The sequence below is a fragment of the Hyperolius riggenbachi genome, chromosome 1, assembly GCF_040937935.1.
Source record: "Hyperolius riggenbachi isolate aHypRig1 chromosome 1, aHypRig1.pri, whole genome shotgun sequence".
Lineage (NCBI taxonomy): Eukaryota > Metazoa > Chordata > Amphibia > Anura > Hyperoliidae > Hyperolius > Hyperolius riggenbachi.
This window is the reverse complement of record NC_090646.1, coordinates 608,969,935-608,995,015: the sequence shown is the minus strand read 5'-3', so window position 1 is coordinate 608,995,015 and position 25,081 is coordinate 608,969,935. Positions and strand designations below refer to the sequence as shown.

Sequence of the window (25,081 nt, the reverse complement as noted above, 5' to 3'; positions counted from 1 at the left end):
AATTAACTCCAATCTGTCAGGCCCCCTGCTTCCCTCTCTATAGCACATAACAGGGGGCTAGGCAGAAGCCAAATAGCATGTCTGAACAGAGATTTTACCTAGAATCTACCCCAAACAATCACTAGTGGCCATTTCAGGTAACACATTTTCAGGGTGTGTTTGGGCCACATGGAGTTTCAGAAATGCGCACCAAGGCCAAAAGACCAGCATTTTGTAGGTCTTGAAAATGTATTAGGGCATTTTTTTTATTTCTGCAAATGGGACTATTTAACTTGTGCAGGTTGATGGGGTGCAAATGTGCATAAATCAGTGGAATAGCACTGGGTATATCTGTTAAAATAACTTCATTTTTTTTAAAAATAACTTTTTCTGTCTATTGTACTATTCATAAAAGATGTGATTTTTTTACCACGTTTAAAGATCACACATACCAAGAGGCCATCCAGTGCCACCTATTAAACCTATACTATTTGAAAAATATATGTACAGCAAAGTCCCCTGTAAATGGTACAGGCGGGGATGTGCTAAAAAAGCACAAAGCCCCCAAACACCTCCCTCCCCCTTTACCTGGTGCAGCAGAAAATACCGTATTTTTCGGACTATAAGACGCACCGGACTATAAAACGCACCTAGGTTTGGAGGGCAAAATCCAGGGAAAAAGATATGCTAAACCTGGTGCATCTACAGTGCAGGGGTGTCTTCTAGACCCTTTCCCCCAATTATTATGTCCACCTGTGTCCTCTGTCCATAGCCCCTGTGACCTTTGTCCTTACCATGTCCTCCATCCCCCTGTGTCACTTGTCTGCACCACCTGTGTCTGCTGACCATACCCCCTGTGACATCTGTTCATACCGTGTCCTCTGTCTGCCCCCCTGTGTCACCTGTCCATCCCCTTGTGTCATCTGTCTACACCCCTTGTGTCTGCTGTCCATTCCCCTGTCCGTCCTGTGTCCTCTGTTTCCTGACAATGTGCATCCATGTGTCCCCCCAGAAAGACGTGCAGGGGCAGACTAGAGTGTGCTCACTTACTCAGTGCCGGCTCTGAGTGCTGCATCCTCCTATTTCACCTTTCCTGCAGGGAAGTGATAATCACAGGCTTTGTCCCCCGCTGATGGTATCACCCGACATGCTGCATAGGTGGCTCTGGCACGAGCCTGGTCTTTTTCTGTGTGTCTGCTTAAGCCCTGTCACCCCATCCATAAGATCTTCACCACTGCTGGTGGCTGACATCTGAGTGGTGCATCTCTGGTTTCAGCCCGCTGTATTGCCGCATCTCAGGCCCCATCCATGCCCCTCTGCAGCAGATTCACAAACCGGGATGTCGCGTCCACCCTCTTCTAGGCCATTAACCAATCAGGCACTGTCCCCGACCACCAATCACAGCTACCCTCTGCCTCCTTTCCTTTCCTGATTGGCTCAGATGGTCTGAAACCAGAGATGCACCGCTCAGATGTCAGCCACCAGCACTGTTGAAGATCTTACGGATGGGGCGGACAGGGCTTACGCAGACGCACAGCAAAAGACCAGAGCCACCTATGCAGCATGTCGGCTGATACCATCAGCGGGGGACAAAGCCTGTGATTATCACTTGCCTGCAGGAAAGGTGAAATAGGAGGATGCAGCACTCAGCACTCAGAGCCGGGACTGAGTAATGGCCCATACTCACGGGCTACAGTTGTCCCTTGTCGCTAGCACACGGGAGCGTGTGCACGACAGTTCGGTCCCTCCGCACAGGTCCCTCCGCATACACACGCGGAAGAGGGATGAGTGATGCGACGGAAGCTTCTGCCGACTTTCCTCCCCCCAGCCGGAAGCTCCGTGAATTTGCTATTGGTTGCTGTCGCTAGTCCGCATACACACGCGGACTAGCGACAGTTGCGGCGAAGTTGCGGCGGCAACTGTCGCCATGCGATTGACCGTGCCAATCGCCTGGCGACAGCAGCGACAAGCGACGGTTCGGGGTGCACGCCTCATACTCACGGGCGACCTGTCGCCGCAACACGCGCGTGCCACGTGGTTGCGGCGACAATTGTAGCCCGTGAATATGGGTCATTATAAGCGCACTCTAGTCTGCCCCTGCACTTCCTTCTGGGGGGACACATGGATGCACATTCGGACTATAAGACGCACCTACTTCCCCCCCCACTTTTGGAGAAAGAACACAAGTCCCTGCATAGATTAGACCTACAAGTCCCATTGCCAGTGTAATGAGAACTTTGAAGAGCTCTGGACAGCCACTCTGCATCTGCTCCCTGATCCTCCCAGCCACTCAGAGCTAACTTCCTGACTGCAGTCTCCTCCAGGTCACAGTAGTGATCTTCCTAGTGGTGTCACCTTACTCCGGAAGGCTAATGTGGCTGTAATTAGATGATTTTTGAATAGTAATCAATGTTACCCCACTAATGCCAGCCAGGTATTGGTCTCAGTGGAGCAACATTGATTACAAAAACATAACGAGTGAAGTTTGGTCCGGTGATAGTCGAGGAGCAGAAATGCAGACATCAAGCCAACAAACGTTGATTTTGGTAATACCTTTAATACTAACTGTACATTGTTTATTTCAAGCTTTCAAAACTTCTTCAGGCACTATACAGAACTGTATTTGTTATATATCATTTTTGTTATACGTCCGCACTGTTCTTAATAAGAGGACCCAGCGTGGCCCTGAAACAATTGTCAACTTATGGTGTTTGACACATGAATTGAAGAATAAAACTCTAATTTGCTTTTTGAAAACACCTGGTGTGCTAACTGAATCTTTGACCTGCTTGATTTACATGGGAAGGGGCTTTGCATCCGAGGTTATGCACCCGAACTAAGACGGTGAGTTGTACCACTCCTAACCTACCTAATTCTCTACAGAAATGGGTCAGAACTGTGATATTATAATGAACGGGGCAGCTGAGGCGAACAGCACCACCGCCGCAGCTGCCTCTGTGCCGCTGCCCGTCCTCCCGGCGTCTAGGACGCCGAGGACGTAACGTTTGCTCTCTCAAGGGGTCACAGTCTCGCGCGGGCGCGCGCACAGACGGGACCTTTATGCTAAGAGGAGGCTCGTCAGCTGACCTGCTGGTTGGCTGACGCCAGAGGAGCCTCACGGCGCCCAGGATTGGCTGACTGCAGGGGGCGTGCCAGTGAGGTCTCCTCTGCTTCTTAAGCCTCCGGGCTTCATTCAGACACTGTCTGCTGTCGTGAATACATCTCGTGTTAGCGCTCAGACCTTAGACTAGATCCCAGGTGTTGAAACCAAGGCCTTTACACCTAGACTAGGATATTATTACATTGTTATTGATTATTCTGTGTATGATTCTGGCTATCCTCTGACTACGCTCTAAGCTTACTGATTCTGTACCTCTGCGCATCTGATTAGTTGCTGAACCTCTGCCTGATTACTGATTACTCTTCTGCCTTACGATTATATTCTGATTCTGTCCTCTCTGTTGCCAAGCCTTGCCTGTCTGACCACTCTACTCACCAGTGGGCCCTCGCCACTGGTGAGGTGTTAGCTTCTCCAGCTCCTCTGGTGAAGTTATTTGCTAGTGACCGGTTGCTCCTAGGCTGCAGTACAGTCTGAATCGCCTGCTCCTCAGGTGATCACTAGTTGCAGTACTGTTTGTACCTCCTGCTCCTAGGCTGCAGTACGGTCTGAATCGCCTGCTCCTCAGGTGATCATTAGTTGCAGTACTGTCTGTACCTCCTGCTCCTCAGGCTGCAGTACAGTCTCAATCACCTGCCCCTCAGGTGATCACTAGGCTGCAGTACAGTCTTGATATCCTGCCCCTCAGATGATCACTAGGCTGCAGTACTGTCTGAATCACCCGCTGTCAGGAGCCTGAATGGAGAAACAGGGTTTGACCACTGTTTGCAGTATACAGACACTGGAACCAGGAATTAAGGTGCAAAATAATGATTTATTGCGAATGCAATAATGCAAGCATACATGCAAGCATAATGCAAATATCACACAAACATATGCACAGCACACAATATATACAAATAACCCGGGAAGCAGTGACAAATATATACAACACCTGACTATCTATCTAACTAAGTGCATAATTATATATACAGGAAATATATACACAATCGCAGTACAAAAGGGATTAGGCAGAATATCAGAGTCAGCAGGAGAGCAAGGTCAGCAACAGGTAATCAGAAAAGCACGGTACCAGGGATTAGACAAAAGCAAGGTCTCAGACAGAATAAACAGGTTTGGCAACAGGAAGGCATACAAAGGAATCAGGGCAGGGAACAGGAACCAGGGTGTCCAGAAACTCAGACCTGGAAACTTAAAGTTCTGGCAATTAGCAAGGGGAAAAGGCAGTCCTTAAATAGTCCAAGTGATCAGCAACCACAGGATGCAGCTGGTGGTGAACAGTTTTAATGAGAGTTCCCATGAAGCCATCCAGAGGCCAAACAGGGAACTGCAAGTCTTTGTGAAGGCAGTAACAGGCCACCTGCTGGTGGATGGTGGAGGTTCAGGATAAGGCAAAGTCCTTAGAGCCCTCTGCTGGTGGAGCAATGAATGTCCAGGGCAGTCCAAGCTACTACCACCAACAGGCAGCAGGAAATGACAGGAGACAGTTCGTGACATAGCCCCCCCCTTAAGGAGCGGCCTCAGGACGCTCCACCATGACCTTACAAACCCACCACCAGGGTCCCAGGAGACGGCAGGCAAAACAATTTTAAATAGGGTTCGTAGTGGATACCATGGCTGGGTGATCAGGGAAGTAAACAAAAAATTAAATTTTGCAACTGTGTTTTTAGAAAACAGGAACGCATCATGAAGATCACCAGGCAGGGAAACAGGTTGGATGAAAAACTGTATAGCATCAGGCAGGACCCAGAAAAAAGCAAAAAGTACTGAAAACAGCAAATGCCAGACCTGGGTGGGCAGGGAGGGAAACAATGCCAACCAAAATATGACCAGAATTCTTTGAACAGCCAGCAATGTTGGAAACTGGACCTCAGGAAGCTGGAACACACACCGGAAACCATCAAGCAGTGAAACAGGAAACTGGCAGGCATCAGGCTTGATAACAGGTTGGCAGGTTTCAGGCAGAGCAGGAAACTGGCACGCATCATCAGGCTTGGTAGAAGACAGGACAGAATCAGACTTAACAGGAGATTGGCAGACATCATGCAGGACAGGAGACTGGACAGGATCAACAGGCTTAGCAGGAAACTGGGCAAGATCAGGCTGAACAGGAGACTGGCAGGCACCAAGAGGCTTGGCAGGAGACTGGCATGCATCATCAGGCTGAGCAGGAGACTGGCAGACATGAGGCTTGGCAGGATCAGGCTGAACAGGAGACTGGCGGGTACTAACAGGCTTGGCAGGAGACTGGCATGCATCACCAGGCTGAGCAGGAGACTGGACAGGATCATCAGGCTTGGCAGGAGACTGGACAACAGGTTGGCAGGTCTCAGGCAGAGCAGGGAACTGGCAGACATCAGGCGATGCAGCAGGCTTGGTACCAACAGAGCAGACAGTAGTTTTGGCACCATCAGGAGCGTTGGCAGCAGGAGTCTCTAGCGGCTGGGCAGCAGCAGGAGTCTCTAGCGGCTGGGCAGCAGCAGAAGCCTGTGGAGGCTGGGCAGCAGCAGAAGCCTGTGGAGGCTGGGCAGCGGCAGAAGTCTGTGGAGGCTGGGCAGCGGCAGAAGTCTGTGGAGGCTGGGCAGCGGCAGAAGTCTGTGGAGGCTGGGCAGCGGCAGAAGTCTGTGGAGGCTGGGCAGCGGCAGAAGTCTGTGGAGGCTGGGCAGCGGCAGAAGTCTGTGGAGGCTGGGCAGCGGCAGAAGTCTGTGGAGGCTGGGCAGCGGCAGAAGTCTGTGGAGGCTGGGCAGCGGCAGAAGTCTGTGGAGGCTGGGCAGCGGCAGAAGTCTGTGGAGGCTGGGCAGCGGCAGAAGTCTGTGACGGCTGGGCAGCAGCAGAAGTCTGTGACAGCTGGGCAGCAGATTGCATAACATCAGGTGAAACAGAAGGCAGGAAAACTTCAGACAGGTTAACAGGCTCAGTAGTTTCAGGCAGGGCAACAGACTGTATAACTTCATGGATCTGGACCTTTGGCTTAGCATTTGGCTGGGCCGTTGGCTGAGCGCATGGCTGAACCGTTGGCTGAGCACTTGACTGGACCTTTGGCTGAGACCCTGATACAGTTTGTGTGAGCTGGCACTGAGACTGTGTGGGCAAGATACTAGGTTCTGTAGGCTGTATGCAGTTTTCTGTATCTTGAGGCAAAGTCTCTACCAGCAGAGGGCGAGATTCTGCAGACTGAGGGCTACATTCTGCAGGCTGGGTGCAGGTTTCTGCAGACTGGATGCAAACTTTTGCAAATTGGATCAAAGTCTCTGCAGGCTGGAAGTGAGGTTCTGCAGACTGAGGCAAAGTCCCTGCAGGCTGGAGGCAATATTCTGCAGACTGGGAACAAGGTTCTGCAGACTGTGAGCAGGATTCTGCAGGTTGATTTGAAGTCTCTGCAGACTGGAAATGAGGTTTTGCAGACTGAGCACAAGGCTCTGGAGACGGAGGCAAAGTCTCTGCAGGCTGGAGACAAGGCTTTGTAGACAAATAAACGGCAGGACTGGATTCTGGAGCATACAAAGTCTGCAAGAGTTGTGAGAGGAAGGCAAGAGTCTGTATAACAAGTGTCACAGGAACATTAACTGGAGGCTGCACCAAACAGGAGTTAGATGGAGGCTGCACAGGAGGCGAGATGACTGGAGGCTGCACAGGAGGCGAGATGACTGGAGGCTGCACAGGAGGCGAGATGACTGGAGGCTGCACAGGAGGCGAGATGACTGGAGGCTGCACAGGAGGCGAGATGACTGGAGGCTGCACAGGAGGCGAGATGACTGGAGGCTGCACAGGAGGCGAGATGACTGGAGGCTGCACAGGAGGCGAGATGACTGGAGGCTGCACGGAAGGCGAGATGACTGGAGGCTGCACGGAAGGCGAGATGACTGGAGGCTGCACGGAAGGCGAGATGACTGGAGGCTGCACGGAAGGCGAGATGACTGGAGGCTGCACGGAAGGCGAGATGACTGGAGGCTGCACGGAAGGCGAGATGACTGGAGGCTGCACGGAAGGCGAGATGACTGGAGGCTGCACGGAAGGCGAGATGACTGGAGTAATGGAAGCTGTAGGAAAGTATTTGCGTCTGGTTTTGGTGACCACTCTGGAAACTGGAACAGCAGGTTCTCTTGATATAACTGGATACTGCCAGGACCAAGGTGTGGATCTGATAGCGGTTTGTAATGTTGCTGTTTTTACAGGTTTTTTAACTATTGCAGGTTCTGAGTTCTGGGCACAAGAAGAGATACATGGAGAATGAGCAGAAGGAGGAGAGTGGAAACAGGAAGAAAGGATTTCACGCCAGGCAGTAATCAACATAGAAGCAAATTCACGCTTACAGAGCTTATGCAGCATCAATGACTCAGTTGCACGAACACAGGCAGACACATACAATTCCCCCTTCTCAAAGTAAGATTCATAAAACCCTTGTTTGTCTCTCTTTAAATAACCATATAAGTGATCAATCTGATCAGAGTTAAAAATGAAATCAAATTGTTTTGTAATGGGCGATTGGCATTTAAGCTGTTTAGTAGCTGTGGGCTGAGGATTCTGAATGTGACAGACATTCGGAGGGTTAACTGAAGAATTTATTACTTGCAGGACTTCTAAATAGGCAGCAATTAAGGCAGAAGCGGATTCATACTTGCAAAGCCTATGCGCAATCAATGTCTCAGTTGCTCGTATACAGGCAGACACAAAACCTTCACTTTTGTCACAGTAATACTTAATAAATCCTTCTCTATCCTTTCTCAGAAAATCAAACAAATCATCAATCAGTTCAGAGTCAAAAATAAAATTAAATTCTTCTTTGCTGGGAGACTGACTTTGCAGCTCTTTAACTGCAGTGGGCTGGGAGTGAGTGGCATTCAGAGGGTTAACAGGAGGTGTGCATAATGACAAGATTTCTGAATATGCATTGATCAAAGCATGGGCTGACTCAGGCTTACATTTTCTGTCAGACAATAGACTCTCAACCGCACATTTACATCCAGAAACAAATGCAAAGCTTTGCTTAATGTAAAAGTCAAAAAATGCTTTTCGGTCTGTCTTCAAATAACTATAGTACATGTTAACTTGTTCAGAAGTAAAATCAACCTGGACAGGACTTATAACAGGTAAGGCAGGAGCTGTGGAACCTGCAGAGATAATTCTCTGCCATGCATTTAGCAAAAGGGAGGCTTTCCCATACTTGCATATTCCCTGAGTGATCAGGGACTGGAGGGAATCTATGCAAGCCTGCACAGTCTGTTTACCTTTGTTTGAGTAATGATCAAGTAAATATTCCCTGTCATCTTCAAACAAGTTAATCAGAGCTTCTATGGCATAATTGTCAAACGGTGGATCATAATCACTGACTACACCTTGGTCAGAATCAGGTTGCATGCAAATATTTCTCATTTTGGGGTATGCAAGATCATTCCAGATCCTGGCTAAATTTTCAATATCTTCTGTACGAATTATTCCTAATTTGACATAACTATATGTCTGGCTAATCAACTGCTGCAATTCAGCTTTAGAGAAATCAGCAAAATCTGCACGACACTCAGCTTCATCCTCATCAGCAAGCAATGCATAATAATCAATTTGTTGCAGATCCATTTTTGGACATAACAGCCAGGTATCAGTGTGCAGTATAGCTGCAGTGGTCAGTGTATATATGGCCAGAACTTTCTGTCAGGAGCCTGAATGGAGAAACAGGGTTTGACCACTGTTTGCAGTATACAGACACTGGAACCAGGAATTAAGGTGCAAAATAATGATTTATTGCGAATGCAATAATGCAAGCATACATGCAAGCATAATGCAAATATCACACAAACATATGCACAGCACACAATATATACAAATAACCCGGGAAGCAGTGACAAATATATACAACACCTGACTATCTATCTAACTAAGTGCATAATTATATATACAGGAAATATATACACAATCGCAGTACAAAAGGGATTAGGCAGAATATCAGAGTCAGCAGGAGAGCAAGGTCAGCAACAGGTAATCAGAAAAGCACGGTACCAGGGATTAGACAAAAGCAAGGTCTCAGACAGAATAAACAGGTTTGGCAACAGGAAGGCATACAAAGGAATCAGGGCAGGGAACAGGAACCAGGGTGTCCAGAAACTCAGACCTGGAAACTTAAAGTTCTGGCAATTAGCAAGGGGAAAAGGCAGTCCTTAAATAGTCCAAGTGATCAGCAACCACAGGATGCAGCTGGTGGTGAACAGTTTTAATGAGAGTTCCCATGAAGCCATCCAGAGGCCAAACAGGGAACTGCAAGTCTTTGTGAAGGCAGTAACAGGCCACCTGCTGGTGGATGGTGGAGGTTCAGGATAAGGCAAAGTCCTTAGAGCCCTCTGCTGGTGGAGCAATGAATGTCCAGGGCAGTCCAAGCTACTACCACCAACAGGCAGCAGGAAATGACAGGAGACAGTTCGTGACACCCGCTCCTCGGGAGGTTCTATCTCTTCAGTGCTAGTATCTCCAGCTTGCTGGGGTTGGTACTTTATTATACCGATAGTACCTCACCAGCCCCTCTGGTGAGGTCTCGCCAAACTATTAAAGTTACTGTACTCGATTACATAGTCAGTGTACTGACAGTACCTCACCAGCCCCTCTGGTGAGGTCTCGCCAAACTATTAAAGTTACTGTACTCTATTACACAGTCAGTGTACTGATAGTACCTCACCAGCCCCTCTGGTGAGGTCTCGTCAAACTATTAAGTTACGGTTGCACCAAGCACTACACACTCAGCTCCTTGTGCTGCTATACTGGTATTATTGGTGATTCTGCAGATCACACATAATCAGGTATGACGTCTGCATTATCGGTGATTCTGCAGATCACCAAATAATCAGACATCTGAGCTGCGGCACCCAACCGTTACAGATATTCACTGTTGTACGGTTCTGACCCACTTCTGTATAATAACTTAAGAAGAAACTTAAAATTTTAAAAAACTTGAAATAAACCATGTACAGTTAGTCATTAAAGGTATTACGAAAAACATAACATCTCCAAATTTCCTTCCCCTAAGGCCCTATGCCATCTTTCTAAAGGCTCTCATTCCATGTGCAGTCAATTTCTCTATTCCATTTGCAGCCTACTTTTCCATATAGGTAGCAACCCCTCTTCCATGTCCAACCTCTTTGAGCAGTAGCCACCCTAGGCCATGACCTCTTTAGCCTTAGCAGAAATCTGGCCTTGTCGATTACCCACAAATAATACACATTCAAAAACACAAATAGCAAAAAAAAAAACCACACATACATGAAATCTATTTTCTTCAGGGAACAAGTACAATTTTCTTCCTGTTTTGTGCAGTTTCTTGCACCAATACGACAGAGGAGAATGCTAGATATCTTTTAAACTAAGTAATATACTTTTTTTCATGGGTTTCTAGCAAGTTTCCTGAAAGGGTTATAATGGCTGCAGACTAAAGCTGAAAGATCTGTTTTAATGACTTTTGGTTACAAAATTCTTTGTATAGTGATGGTGTATGCTGTACTGTTTTTTTTTTGTTTTGTTTTTTGTACAAAGTAACCATTCAAACTTAATTGTAATAGCTGGGTGATTTTTATTTTCATTTTGTACTTACTTTGTTTTATTTCTTCATGTTTAGGACAAGCATGATCCGTGTTATTACCATAATAATCTTGACAATACCATACAACTCAGGTAAACAAATACCGGTAACCATTCTATTATTTCAGGATAAGCAGTCACAGTAAAGCAGTAGAATACTGTACCGTGTTAGCCTTCAAGAGCCCCTAACTAATAAGTTGCCAAGATCACACACAATAAAGTGTGATTTTCTCTCACTCTGTAAAAAGAGATGTAATTTGAACCAGGCAGGCAGAGAGCAGGGGAGGGAGGGGCAGAGAACCAGGCTGGAGGGAGAACCTTAGGGGGCTGAGGGTGTTCTTTGGCAAGGCTTCAGCATGAGAATGAAGGAAATGCTGCTATAGATATAAGATTGTGTGGTCCGGTATTAGTCATGGAGAGGATCCGAAGACATACTGTAACAAAAAAAAAGTTGTTTAGGTGGTACCTTTAATGACTAACTGTACCAGATTTTTCTGCACGCTTTCAAAACTTTAAGTTTCTTCTTCAGGCATGTTTCAGAACTGATTCATAACCATCCCAGTACTGAAACATGCCTGAAGAAGAAACGTAAAGAGACACTGTAACAAAAAAAAAAGTAGCATGCATAGCGGCCCTAATAGTTTTTAACAATTTGTGAATCAACCCCATAGTGTGAATTAGTTTTTTTGTTGTTGTGGTAAATATATGCCCTGTAAGCAGGCCCGGATTTACATCACAGGAGCCTGTAGGCACAGATGTCCTGGCACCCTAGACTCTACCCTCCATGAACCTACAAACACCCACCAAACTGCACCACAAGGCATACATATGAAATCGCCGGCGGCGTTAAATACTATTCACCCTCCAGGTCCACGTGGATAGTAGGGATTAATTTAATTCAGCTTCCAGCTATTGCTGGAAGCTCAATTACAGTGTTTTAAAAGCAACTTCAACTCCGTCATCTGACGGCGCTAAAGTTACTGACTTTGCGCAGCTACTGTATAGCCGTAATTCCTATTATGGCCTATGGTGGCGCCTGCTGCACCCAAATCTTCGGTCCTGTAATTACAGTGCTCGCACTACAAGTGTGCTGGCTAGCCCAACTGTCACTTCTCCCTTACTCCCCCAGTCTGTCACAGCTACAGGTGTCCCTTAACATTAGGTAACCAGAGGTACCCTCAGTATTAAGTAACTAGTGGCACTAGAGAAGGAGAGTGAGCCGCCTTTCCTTCATCAGGCGGCTGTGCCTTATGGTAAGTGTCTGTATGTGAATGAGCCACTCCTTTCATTTAGTTTACAACTCCTATGCAAGAGGGGTTACCATATTCATTTGTAAATCTTTGGAATTTCATTTCCTTTCCAGTGTTATAGACCCACATGGAAGATTCATCCTGATATATTGTAATCTATACAGATGTAAAATTATCTTAGTTTTGTTTTATATATCACACCTTATGCTTCTATCGTCATAAAGCATGTTCTTTCACACGTTACTATTATCCCCATTTTACTATCATGAGACCTTAACAATTACATGCATAATGACAATGACAGATTTGGGTCCTCCCTTCCTCCGCCGCAACCTACCTCACTTGAGAAATTAACAGATCAAATTGGTTCCTTTGATCTTTGGAGATTTAAGCTTAAATTGAGCAAAAGCATTCTTGTTTTTCAAAGACACATGTCTCTTTCTAGAATTGATCTGGCTCTGGTAAATAAAGTGCTACAATGGCCTCAATTCACGGAGCATTATCAAACGTTTATCAAACACTTTATCAAACGTTTGATAATTTACCTCATGGGTAAAATCTCATTTTGAATTCACTAAGGTGTTATATATTTGTTGAACGTTTTATCGGTAAGACATTCAATAAATATATAACACCTTAGTGAATTTAAAATAAGAATTTACCCATGAGGTAAATTATCAAACGTTTGATAAAGTGTTTGATAAACGTTTGATAATGCTCCGTGAATTGAGGCCAATGTCATGTCAGTCACAATGTGACTTCTACCTTAAGGTACAAGGTGCAAGTGTATAATTGTTACTGCCACTTATCTATGTGGAGGCTCTGATGCTGAACTTCCAAAGTGCATGTAACGCATGGATGCAGATTGTACGGTTCTGATCCAGTTCTGTATAATGCCTGAAGAAGAAACGTAACGTTTCGAAAGCTTGCAACAAACAGTGTACAGTTAGTCATTAAAGGTATCACCGGAATCAACATTTGTTGGTTTGATGTCTGCATTTAAGATCTTATACTAAATGGAAGTGGTAAAACTGGCCAATGATTGGTCAAGCAAAATTGAATGTACCCTGTTTCAGGCTCAGGCAAAGCTGTTTTTTTTATCTCCTGTAGCCAGGGTTACTTCAATTAAAATGGTGTTAATGCCCCAACTTCTATACATTTTATCTAAATCCCCTATATGGATCAGATTTAAAACTTTCAAATGAATAGACACTACCATCTGGTATGTGTACAAGTCTCAAGGGCCTGTTTCCACTGGGAGTGAATCCAGTGCAGATTCAGCTCCATGTCCCAAACACGAAAATTACAGCCTACTGATTTCAATATGCTACGTCCAATTCTGTGTGTCCTCCATACTTTTTTTGGACATTGCGTCCACATTCCATCGTCATGCATTAGGTGTGAATTTGCTGCTATACTCCAGTGGGCCAAAGGATTTGTTTATAAAGAACATGTTGTTATCTCCAGCAGGGACGGGCCGAGGCATAGGCTGGAGAGGCTCCAGCCTCAGGGCGCAGTGTAGGAGGGGGCGCACAATTCATTCAGCTGTCATTCCTAATTGTGTTTGAAGCAGAAAGAAATAAGAAAAGGGGATACATAGCAGTGACTGCAAGCCAGATAACTAGATATTAAGGTGTTGGGGAGGTTGTGGGCCCTGTGGCCCTCTTAATCTAATAGCAATCAGTGTGTGACAGCTGGGGTAGGAGGGATGGAGGGGCGCACTTTGGTGTCTCAGCCTTGGGTGCTGGAGGACCTTGTCCCAGTTCTGATCACCAGGGCAGAAATCCATGAGAAATATTCTCAGTGGGAACACAAGCAGCAACAAAATCTGTTGGAGGTTGTAACTTTTTTCAACTCTGTCCAAACTTTAAAGCAAACATGCAAGCTTTTCAAAAGAACAAGATCAATATTTAACTTGAAAGAGTTCCTCCCGTCCTCCTGCACCAAACTGTTCAGTGCTAAGGCCCCAAAGCATTCAGGCACGCGCACTCACTGCGCCTGCACAGTAGTATGGACCCACTCAGGCTCGGCAGAAAAAGTGTATAGTATATGTTTATACATAAAGTATATGTTTATACATATAATAAAACCTTGAAATATCTAAAAAAAAGTTATCTCATTATTTTATTTTCATCTCGGGTTCACTTTAAAATTCATAATAATCTGGCATTGGTAATAGCTATATGATTTGTTAGCTATGCTGCAACACAACATACTATGAATTTGGCAATTATTCAGATATAGTATCGCTGTGGTTTAGGTTTCAGGAGGAAAGCGTGGGTTTTGATAAGAATGTGGTATCGTGGGTGATGCAGGAAAGAGGCAGGCTTCCTTTATGTGTAAAGTGGAATTAGCTCGTGTTCACTTTGACTTGAGGATGTAACTAGGGGCGTAGCGGTTGCTATGGGGCCCGCGGCAGCCCTACATCACAGGGGGCCCGTAGCTCAGAGGACTTTTTTTTTAAATTATTATAATCCCCCCCCCCCCTGATAATTATAAAAGAGGAGCGGGCCCCCCTCATCTGTTAAAGTGGCTGGTGTAAGGAGGAGGACTACTTCCCTCAAGCGCGTATTGATACTCCCTGGCGGCCGGCCCTACAATTACTCTATAGTTCCGGCTTCCGGCCAGCCAGGGAGGGAGAAGGAGGAGTGACGTCGCAACGGCCTCACGGAGAGGGAGCAGACCGCGGACTGGCTGCCTCCTCTCAGAGTGTGCTGGGACTGGACTGGAGCCGGAACGGAGGAGCGTGCCCTGGAGTCGGAGGCCTGGATTGGACCCGCACGTCACCCGAGGAGGAGCGGAGCGACCCGACCCGACCCGTCACCCGACCCCACGCCAGGCAAGCTGCAGGATTGTGTAAGTATGTATGTTGTATGTGCCTGGTCACTGCTGTGGTCTGTGGATGGAGGTCGGAGGTGCGAGGGGGCCGGGGGGGGGGGGGGGTGGGGGAGAGAGAGTTGCTGCCAACCACCATACCTGGCCCTGGTCGGCGGCCATACTAACCTATAAAGGGGCAGTGGCCAGGGCGGGGCCCAAATGTATTGCTATTTGCTAACCTACATGGGTGGGAGGGGGGGCTGCAGTGGCACCCATATGGCTAAGCTATATGGGGGGGCTGCAGTGGCACCCATATGGCTAACCTATGGGGGGTGCAGTGGCACCCATATGGCTAACCTATATGGGGGGACTGCAGTGGCATCAATATGGCTAACCTATATGGGGGGGGCACGCAGTGGCACCCATATGGCTAACCTATATAGGGGGGGGCAGTGGCACCCATATGGCTAACCTATATGCTGGGGTGGCAGTGGAACCACCACCACCACCATATGGCAGGCTACGGGGGCAGTGGCACCACCATATGGCTAACCTATATGCTGGGGAGGGGGGCAGTGGCACCCATATCTGGCTAATCTTTATGCTGTGGGGGCAGTGGCACCCATGTCTAGCTAACCTATATGCCGAGGGGGCAGTGGCATCCATGTCTGGCTAACCTATATGCTGGGGGGGGGGCAGTTGCACCCATGTCTGGCTAACCTATATGCTGGGGGGGGGCAGTGGCACCCATGCCTGGCTACACCATATGCTGGGGGGCAGTGTCACCCATGTCTGGCTAACCTATATGCTGAGAGGCAGTGGCACCCAAGTCTGGCTAACCTGTATGCTGGGGGGGGGGGGGGGGCAGTGGCACCCATGCCTGGCTAACCCATATGCTGGGGGTAGTGGCACCTATGTCTGGCTAACCTATATGCTGAGGAGCAGTGGCACCCATGTCTGGCTAACCTATATGATGGGGGAGCAGTGGCACCCATGTCTGGCTAACCTATATGCTGGGGGGGCAGTGGCACCCATGTCTGGTTAACCTATATGCTGGGGGGCAGTGGCACCCATGTCTGGCTAACCTATATGCTGGGGGGGGGCAGTGGCACCCATGTCTGGCTAGCCTATATGCTGGGGGGGCAGTGGCACCCATATCTGGCTAACCTATATGCTGGGGGGGGGGCAGTGGCACCCATATCTGGCTAATGCTACCCACGTTGCGATTATTTTCTGGTGAAATGATGCACACATTGTGATTATTTTCTGGTGAAATGATGCACACATTGTGATTATTTTATGGTGAAATGATGCACACATTGCGATTATTTTATGGTGAAATGATGCACACATTGCGATTATTTTCTGCTGAAATGCTGCCCACTTTACAATTAATTTCTGGGGAAATGCTGCACACATTGCGCTTATTTGATGGTGAAACATTGCTGCATTACAATTATTTTATAGTGAAACATTGCTGCATTACGATTATTTTATGGTGAAACGCTATCCCATTACAATTATTTTATAGTGAAACACTGCCCCATTACGATTATTTGGCACATCAAAATTTTTGCAAGGGGGCCCAGTGATTTCTAGTTACGCCCCTGACTACTACCTAAACTGGGGACACCTATAGACCTGGCTACATATACTGTACTTAGAGGGATTTGGGAATGTTGGGGTAGATGGTCCTGGAGGAATGTGTGGGTGGGAGGTCCGTGGGGTTGGAAGGTCGTGGGGGGGGGGGGGGGGGCAGCATACATTTTTTTTGCTATGGGACCCAGTCATTTCTAGCTACGCCCCTGGATGTAACATTACATATTGTCCCTACTGACCACAGGTGAGAGACCTCTGTGATCTTATATCAACATATAGGGCTCGATTCACAAAGCGGTGCTAACCCAGTTAGAGACTTTAGGCATGATAACCATTGCACCATGCTGGTGAAAAGTCAGTTTAGGCGTGATAAGTTTAGGTGTGATAAGTTTAGGCATGATAAGTTTAGGCATGCTAAGTTTAGATAAGTTTAGATCGCACGCAAAGTCCCGCACGCAAAGCAGCACCATTAAACTCTCTGCGAAGTGCACCAGACTTTGCTAGCGCAAAACTTTTGATCAGCTGTGCACTGCGGTGCTAACCCAGTTGGTGCTTAAACTTATCATGCCTAAACTTATCACACCTAAACTTAACATGCCTAAACTTATCACACCTAAACTTATCACACCTAAACTTATCATACCTAAACTGAGTTTAGGCATGATAAAGGGCTTTTCACCAGTGTGCTAACTGTTAGCACCGCTTTGTGAATCAGGCCCCAAGGGTGCCCCTAAAGTCTGTGCACATAGGAACTATATCACCAACTATCACTAAGAGTAACAGATTTCCCAGCAAGCTCATGTTGAACCTGAACTCCTAGGAGTGTGTACAGGGCTAAAAAAGGGATCAAAAAGCCTCTTTAGTCCTTACAAAAATGCTATGTAAAACAGAATTTTGCCTTCTTAAAACAGAAGGTATTTGCAATTATTCAGGGTGGAGTGAGCATATGAGGTGTCCCACAATGCATCACTGCTGAATATGCATATCAACTATCACTAACTAAATGTTTTGTTTTGTGCGGATTTCCGTGGTATTACTCTGTGGATGTGAAAGATGGTTTTATTGACAAATAAGCAGATGCTTATGTGGCCAAAATTTTATTTTAATTTACATTTAAATGTACGCAATTTTTCTTTTCATCCAGACACCATGGGCTTGATTCACAAAGCGGTGCTAACTGTTTGCACGCCTGTAAAAACCCCCTTAGCACGTCTAAACGAGCTTTTCGCGCATAAAACTTTTTGCACGTAAAACTTTACGCGCAAACTGTACAGAGCGCAGGGCGCACCGCGCGAAGTGCCCATTAAAGCCTATGGGACTTACCGCGCATAAAACTTTGCGCACGTAAAACTTTGCGCGCGCAAAGTTAGTGCGCGATCTGATTGAGAAATCCGGTGCTAACCTACTTAGCACCCTGGTTAGCACGTCTAAAGACTTTAGACATGCTAAGTAGGTTAGCACCGCTTTGTGAATCAAGCCCCATGTAGTTAACAGGACTTGATAATGGAGCTGTATTTATTTGTTCTTTGCTGTTGTTGTTTTTATTTTTTTTATTCTGGTTGGACTTGATGGATGGATGTCAAACAAACTCTGTAACTATGTAAAGCCTAACTGTGTCATAACTGTGGCACTCCCATTGACTTGCATTAAAATTGCGGCAGACGCAATGTTTCCAAATTGCATCAATTTTGCTGCGATTTTACCGTGATATTAATGCACGTCAATGGGAGTGCGTTTTTTAGAAATGCAAACGCAGCAGATCACAAAGCGCTCAGTAGTGTGACTCAACCCTAGGAGATAATCATGGCTATTGGTGGCACAATGGCAAAGTGGGTAGAATTTTCCCTTTTCTGCACTATGTTGCCAGCGCCAGCCATCTGCATGGATTATTTTTTTTCTGATTTTCTTCCCATACGCTAAAGAAAATATAAAGGTAGGTCAATTGGCTTCCACCCAAAAATCCACCCTGGAAAACTGATAAACATATTACATTCTGAGAGCCACTTGGCTCTGTGTGGCCAATGTAGGACGCAGTGCTGCCCACCCTCCAGGCAGAGAGCTGGGTCATCCACAAGGCAAACCTAGGCAGCTGCCTTGGTCCTGGTGAGATTCCAGTGGCCTGGCAGATGCTAGCCCCCCCCCCCCCAAAATCTTACTAAAAAAGCCAGGTGAGGTGATCATCAGCAATAGTGCAATGTGGTCTCCAGGCCGCACTCCCCTGCAGCTTACCAGAGGTGCAAGGTCAGTCCACCAGAGCACCAGGTTGGACAAGGATCCAAAGTTATGTAAGGACCGGCAGTCTCCACAAAGTCTTTTTAAAAAGAAAAACAGACTTTCTTTATTCAAAATCTTGACATACAGTACAAAATAGTAAAATCATGACAGGACTAGGAAAGATCCACAGCAATAAGATAACCACCAAAGATCCAAGATGCAACAGGCCATCAAAGTGGAAAAGCGGGTAGACATAAAGTCCACAGCATTATATGTGCCAAGGAAATCGGCCAATTTACTTGCCCAATGTGCCCCAGTGCAAGTTTTACTTCGGGACCATCAAGCACTATACATAATAATTGATAAGGTGCACCAAAACCTGCCCAGGACAACCACAGTGTCAGAGGTGCAAGAAGGGGATGGGGAACAGCTTGGTAATGATTACCTCCATTCAAAGCATCTATAGAAGTGATTATTACCTGCACAGGACCAATAAAGCGCTAATACTGTAGCTTAGGGAGGGCACCTCTAGCCCAAGGGCCCAGTGTGGTAGCAACCTCTGCACCCCTTATTGCTATGGCACTGCCTTAGCGCCAACCTCCAGGCACCTGCGTTCACATATATGCAGCTGACAGACATCGAGGAAGATTTTTCAAAACCAGTACTGTACAAGGGAAATTGAAGAAAATTGAAGAAAGTTCAGCTGCTTAGAGCCACCAATCAGAATAATTTATCCCAACATTTGCTCCATTTTATCAGCATTTCTGCTCCCCCCCTTCCCGATTCTAGCACTGTCAGCCATTGGTGTGAGCTGGGCCTGTAGGAAATATATCACTAGGTTTCCAAAGCAATGTCTAGATCTGTAGCTTCTGCCCTGCTCCGAGATGATCTGATAATGTGTCCCATATTTTTCCTTCATCCAACAGGTCTACCTAACAAATGTGACTTTATTTCCAATTGTCAAGAATCTCCAGGTAAGCAGATTCAATGTTTACTCATTTATTTGTTTACAGAAACCTTTTGGTAACTTTTGTTATCTAATTTTAATTGGTGTGAGTTTTTGCAATACCAGTTCTACCAAATTTTAGGTAGTCTCTTGGAAAATTGATATATGGGCTAGAAACAAAAGTTACTGTATTGTTGTAACGATTGGTGTCAGCACACAGAGAGAATCTGATTATTGGTGATCTGCAGTATGTATCACCAACAATACAGATATATATACCCGATTATTGATGATCTGCAGAATCACCAATAATACAAGTATGACTAACCTCTGGACACCTGATAAAGTGTAAGTGTTTTGGTGCAACAGTAGGCTGTCTCCCGTGGGGCGGGAGAAGCAGATAACAATGAGCATGGACCACCTGAGGAGCAAGTGGCCCTTGGCTGTGTGTGAACTATCTCCTAGGAAAGGGGATAGAGATAGCCTGCGAGCCAGTGATTCCCTGCAATACTGGGAATCAGACTATACAGCAGCCAAAGGACTCCTAAGGGATAGAGTCCCTGGCTGGACTGCAGAGAGGCCTCTCTGAGGAACAGGAGGTCTCTGCAGCTACCTGAAACTTGGTGGAATAGTGTCACGGGTAGTACAGACAGACTGAACACTCAAGGGATGAGTGACAGCCAGAAGGGTCGGGCAGGCCAGGTCGGCAACACCCGAGCAAATGGTGATAACAGATATAAATCACAATCCTAGTCTGGGGTATGAGGACCTTGGTCTCGACACCCAGAAACTGGTCTGAAGTATAACACAGTAATGACACAGTAATCCTAAGCTTGGGTGTGAGGTCCGTGGTCACAACACCCTGGAACTGGTCTAAAGTATAACACAGTAATGAAACAGTAATCCTAAGCTTGTGTGTGAGGTCTGTGGTCACAACACCCTGGAACTGGTCTAAAGTATAACACAGTAATGACACAGTAATCCTAAGCTTGGGTGTGAGGTCCGTGGTCACAACACCCTGGAACTGGTCTAAAGTATAACACAGTAATGACACAGTAATCCTAAGCTTGGGTGTGAGGTCCGTGGTCACAACACCCTGGAACTGGTCTAAAGTATAACACAGTAATGACACAGTAATCCTAAGCTTGGGTGTGGGGTCCGTGGTTACAACACCCTGGAACTGGTCTAAAAGTATAACACAGTAATGACACAGTAATCCTAAGCTTGGGTGTGAGGTCTGTGGTCACAACACCCTGAAACTGGTCTAAAGTATAACACAGTAATGACACAGTAATCCTAAGCTTGGGTGTGAGGTCCGTGGTCACAACACCCTGGAACTGGTCTAAAGTATAACACAGTATAACAATAGCGTAATCTGGCTAAGTGTTAATTCCGAGGTCCACCTGGTTCTAACACACTGTAGGATCTGACTGGCCTGAGAGCTCACACGTAAGTATTCACAACGGCAGACAACCAGCAACTGACAAGCAAGATCTATATATACCGGTACTTGCAGTGCTGTGCAGCTCCGCCCGAGCCACTCAGCCAATCCAGAGTCCAGCTGGGATCAGCTGATCGGCCTGATCAGCTGATTCCCCTTCTGCTGGTATAAATGTCCTGTCGCCTGGCGCGCGCACGCGTAGCTCTCCATCTGTGTGAACTAGAAGGTCCAGCCAACTCAGACGCGTGTCGCTGCACGGAAACCGCCGGTCTGAACGCGGAGATAGCCACCCTGTCACTAGACCACACGGCGGCATCTCCGCTGTTCATTACAATTGTTCTGTAGGTTCCACTGGGCTTACGGTGATTAATTTGAAATAACTGGATATCCAGGTGGAGTGCCAGAATTTTTTTTCTGGGCGGGGGGTAAAGGGACAGCGGATGATATGATATGATACCGATGTTATGAAATTTTATGTCACACTGTAGACTGGCACAAAGGCACCAAACAGAGTAAAGACAACTTATTTTAAAAAATAAAAAAAGGGAGGCAGCGGTGGACTTACCTCCCCTATAGAAGACGCAAAATTTTCAGTTTCAGTAAAAAAAGCTTTAATTGACTACTCCAGGGTGCAATGCATTTCACAGGGTAGCTTAATTATTGTTTTAATCTCAATTATATTATAAATGCAAAAGTTTAGATGTTTTCATGTTTCGATGTTTGATACTCAATCACGCAACAATGGCTGAAAGGATTTGAATGAAAATAGTACATTACCTGGAATAACATATAGGATACTTTTTATCCCCATAACCAAAAAGTGGGCGGAGACAAATACAAATTTCACTGGGAAAATGTAAACTGCAGCCATTCTTACACGGTTAAAGAGACACTGAAACGAAAAAAAAATGATGATGTTATGATTTGTATGTGTAGCACAGCTAAGAAATAAAACATTAAGATCAGATACATCAGTGTAATTGTTTCCAGTACAGAAAGAGTTGAGAAACTCCAGTTGTTATCTCTATGCAAACAAGCCATTAAGCTCTCCGACTAAGTTAGTCGTGGAGAGGGCTGTTATCTGACTTTTATTATCTCAACTGTTCCTGGACTATTGACTTTTCCTCTGCTAGAGGAGAGGTCATTACTTCACAGACTGCTCTGAAAGACTCATTTTGAATGCAGAGTGTTGTGTAATCTGCACATATTAGAGAATGATGCAATGTTAGAAAAAACACTATATACCTGAAAATAAAAGTATGAGAATATTTTCTTTGCTGCTAATCTTCTAGTAATTATTCATAGTACACAACCAATTCACTATATCATATTTTTTTTTCGCTTCAGTGTCTCTTTAATGGCAGGGTTCTCAAACTTTGCACAGTTGGTCACTGGGTGACTGGGATTAATATTCAGAAAAGTGGGTGGAGCCTACAAAAGCCAATCAAAAATTCACCTATTGATTTTCAAGGGGAAAATTGAATTGCTGCCATTCTTGCACTGTTAATGGCACAAACCTCAAACCTGGTACAGTTGGTCATTGGGTGACTGGGGTTCAAATTCAGAAAAGGGGGTGGAGTCACGGCCAATCAGACTTGTTTCATTTCAATGCAAATTATTGGTGCCAAAGACCGCAAAGCTCACAAACTAGGTCATTGAGTAATTGTGTGTCAGGGTTAGGAAAAGTGGGTGGAGCCAAAACCAGCCAAATACATAATCGGGCAACGCTGGACCATCAGCTAGTAATATAATAATAATTCAGCACTTCTAGAAAGTCACAGATAGCTACAAAGTGTTGACTGTGAATGTTATTTTAATAATATTAAAATTACAAAAAAGGTCTGCGCACCAATGTCATACTGTATGTAGTTTTTTTTTTTTCTATGAAAACGCAGTGTTGCTGTAAATGTGAAAGCCAGGCAAGCTGAGGCAGGAGATATCACTGATGCTGTAGGTGAGGGTGACCTACATAACCACAATTTCCTGCCCTGCACAACTCTCAGTATTTTTAAGACCTATTATTAGACTTATTACAGCGAAGCACACTTTGTACCAATTAAGAAATTATCTCAAGTGGAAACGTGATTGCTGTATTTACTATAAACTGAGATGGAACGGAATGTACCAGTCCTGCTTCCTGCAAAAACTAAAGAGACGGTGGGGCTTTATGTGACAATATGATCATTCAGGCCCTGCAGCATCTTTCCTTCCTGCTACTTTGAAGGGAGGTCCTGGTGGTCCTTCAGGGCTCGTTCATACTGCAGGCGGTTTCTCAATTTTTTCTCCCGCGTGCACTTTTTAAAAACGCCCCCTGAACGCTTGTGCAATGAATGTCTATGAGAAGGTTCATATCAGCGCGGGTCATGCGCTGTGCGGGCAGCGAAGCGGTGCGTGGATGATTCCGCCTCAGTGGAAGGTATAGGAGAAATGCAAAACGCTCACAAAATTGCTTTGTACAGCGATTGCGTTTGCGTTTTTTAAGAATAAATACATTGTATTTATTAGCTAGACAATATGGCAGATGCGCTCCTCTTAGCACCTATATCCTAAAGTCCCTCAAATAGTGAAAGACTGACAAGTGGATCGCCACTCACATGGGTGGGTAAATTCACCCTAATTCAAATTAGTATTAAGAAAATGGCGCTCTACACTTGTCAGTACCCTGCAACGTCAATATGATTAAATACAAATGAATGAAGTACAAATGAATAATCCCACTCTCCACAAAAGTCCATGCACCAATGTCCCCAGGCAGTAACTGAATTTCCAGTAATCACAATCCTCTACTCCATTTCAAGGCAGACATGCAGTTGCAATATTGCCAGGTATCACTCTCACCAGATGAATGGGCTGATTATTTAAAGTCAGCATCAATCGCTTTGGTACAGTAATGTGGCCCCTCACGATCAGCTTCTTCCTCCTATTAGTAACTCAAAGACAAGGAACAACAGATAGCGTAATACTGTATGGAGACCCAGTATCAATTAGCCCTCCACCAGCAGTAACAGCACCAATCCGTGCCCAGACCCAGAGAAAGTACCACCACTCTGTGTATCCAAGTGTAGTAAAAATTCAAGGCTCACCAGATGCCGTGGCTGACCATAACAGTCCAGCAATCAACGTTTTTCACCACACTTCCTATGCGTAATCAGCAACCTTCTCCCTTTATGAACTCAAATAGAGAGTATCATAGCATAACTCCGTTTATTAAAAGGTAATAAAAGATGGTAGTACACTCACATTTAAAACTTAGAACATGCGCATGTAAATAAAACAGTTTCAGGACGTCCTCACCACCGCCGTGCTAGCGTCTCTCCACTCACCACGAGGCCACGCCCTACCGGTTTCGTCATATGACTCATCAGGGGCTCATACTCAATGGGAACCTGAGGAGAGAGGTATATGGAGGCTGACATGTTTGTTTCTTTTTAAAGGAAACCTAAAGTCAAAGAAAAAAATCCAGTTTGACTTACCTGGGGGCTGGGGCTTCTACCAGTCCCCTGGGCCGCCTTGTGCCCGTGCCGTGACATACCAATCCTCCGGTCCCCCGCAGCGACTCAGTTTTGTTTTTGGCCACTCAGCCTGGCTGCATGTGTCCTCGATTGTGCTTCCGCCACCGGGAGCATACTGCGCATGCGCAGGACTCTCCCAGTGACGGAATGGTGATCAAGGACGTGAGTGGCCAGGGACGTGCAGATGCAGTGGCCATTGACTGGCTGAGTCGATGAAAACGAAACTAAGTTGTTGCAGGGAACTGGAAGAATGGTATGTCATGGCGCGGGCACAGAAGATGTATGGGCAGGTTGACCAAGAGACGGATCTCTCTCTGATCAGATCTGATTGGAGAGAGATCTTTTGCCTGCCCATACACCAGAGGCCAAATACTTGATCGATTTCAGAATTAAATCTCTTGGGAATCTGCCTTATTACCGCGCATCTCCCACTTCGTCGCCCCACGCACTGTCCTCCCCTAATGTAAAATGTTACCATCCGGTGCACTATACTTTACCTGTCTGTGTCCGCTGCTGTCTCTGTCTTCATACACGCACCGCACACAGTTGCCGGCATATACGTGAGCTCATCCTGATATTGCATGCCACTACCACAGCGCACCCAATATAGCAAGTTGGCCCTACATCTTGCAGCGTGTCCGATCG

General features: G+C 46.1%; 1 protein-coding gene across 5 annotated transcripts in view; it reads left to right on the top strand.

Annotated features, from left to right (window-relative positions):
* LOC137559090 (leukemia inhibitory factor receptor-like) overlaps positions 1 to 25,081 on the top strand; it is a 169,234-nt gene that overhangs the window by 63,035 nt on the left and 81,118 nt on the right. For 3 of the 5 annotated variants that reach the window (XM_068271787.1, XM_068271788.1, XM_068271786.1), the window contains exons 2-3: positions 10,695 to 10,750; positions 19,464 to 19,511. In XM_068271787.1, the coding sequence (XP_068127888.1) occupies positions 10,702 to 10,750; positions 19,464 to 19,511 (97 nt within the window). In that variant the 5' untranslated portion in view covers positions 10,695 to 10,701. Of the gene's footprint in view, positions 1 to 10,694; positions 10,751 to 19,463; positions 19,512 to 25,081 lie in introns of those variants that run through there. The other 2 variants (XM_068271789.1, XM_068271790.1) reach the window with 2 other exon arrangements.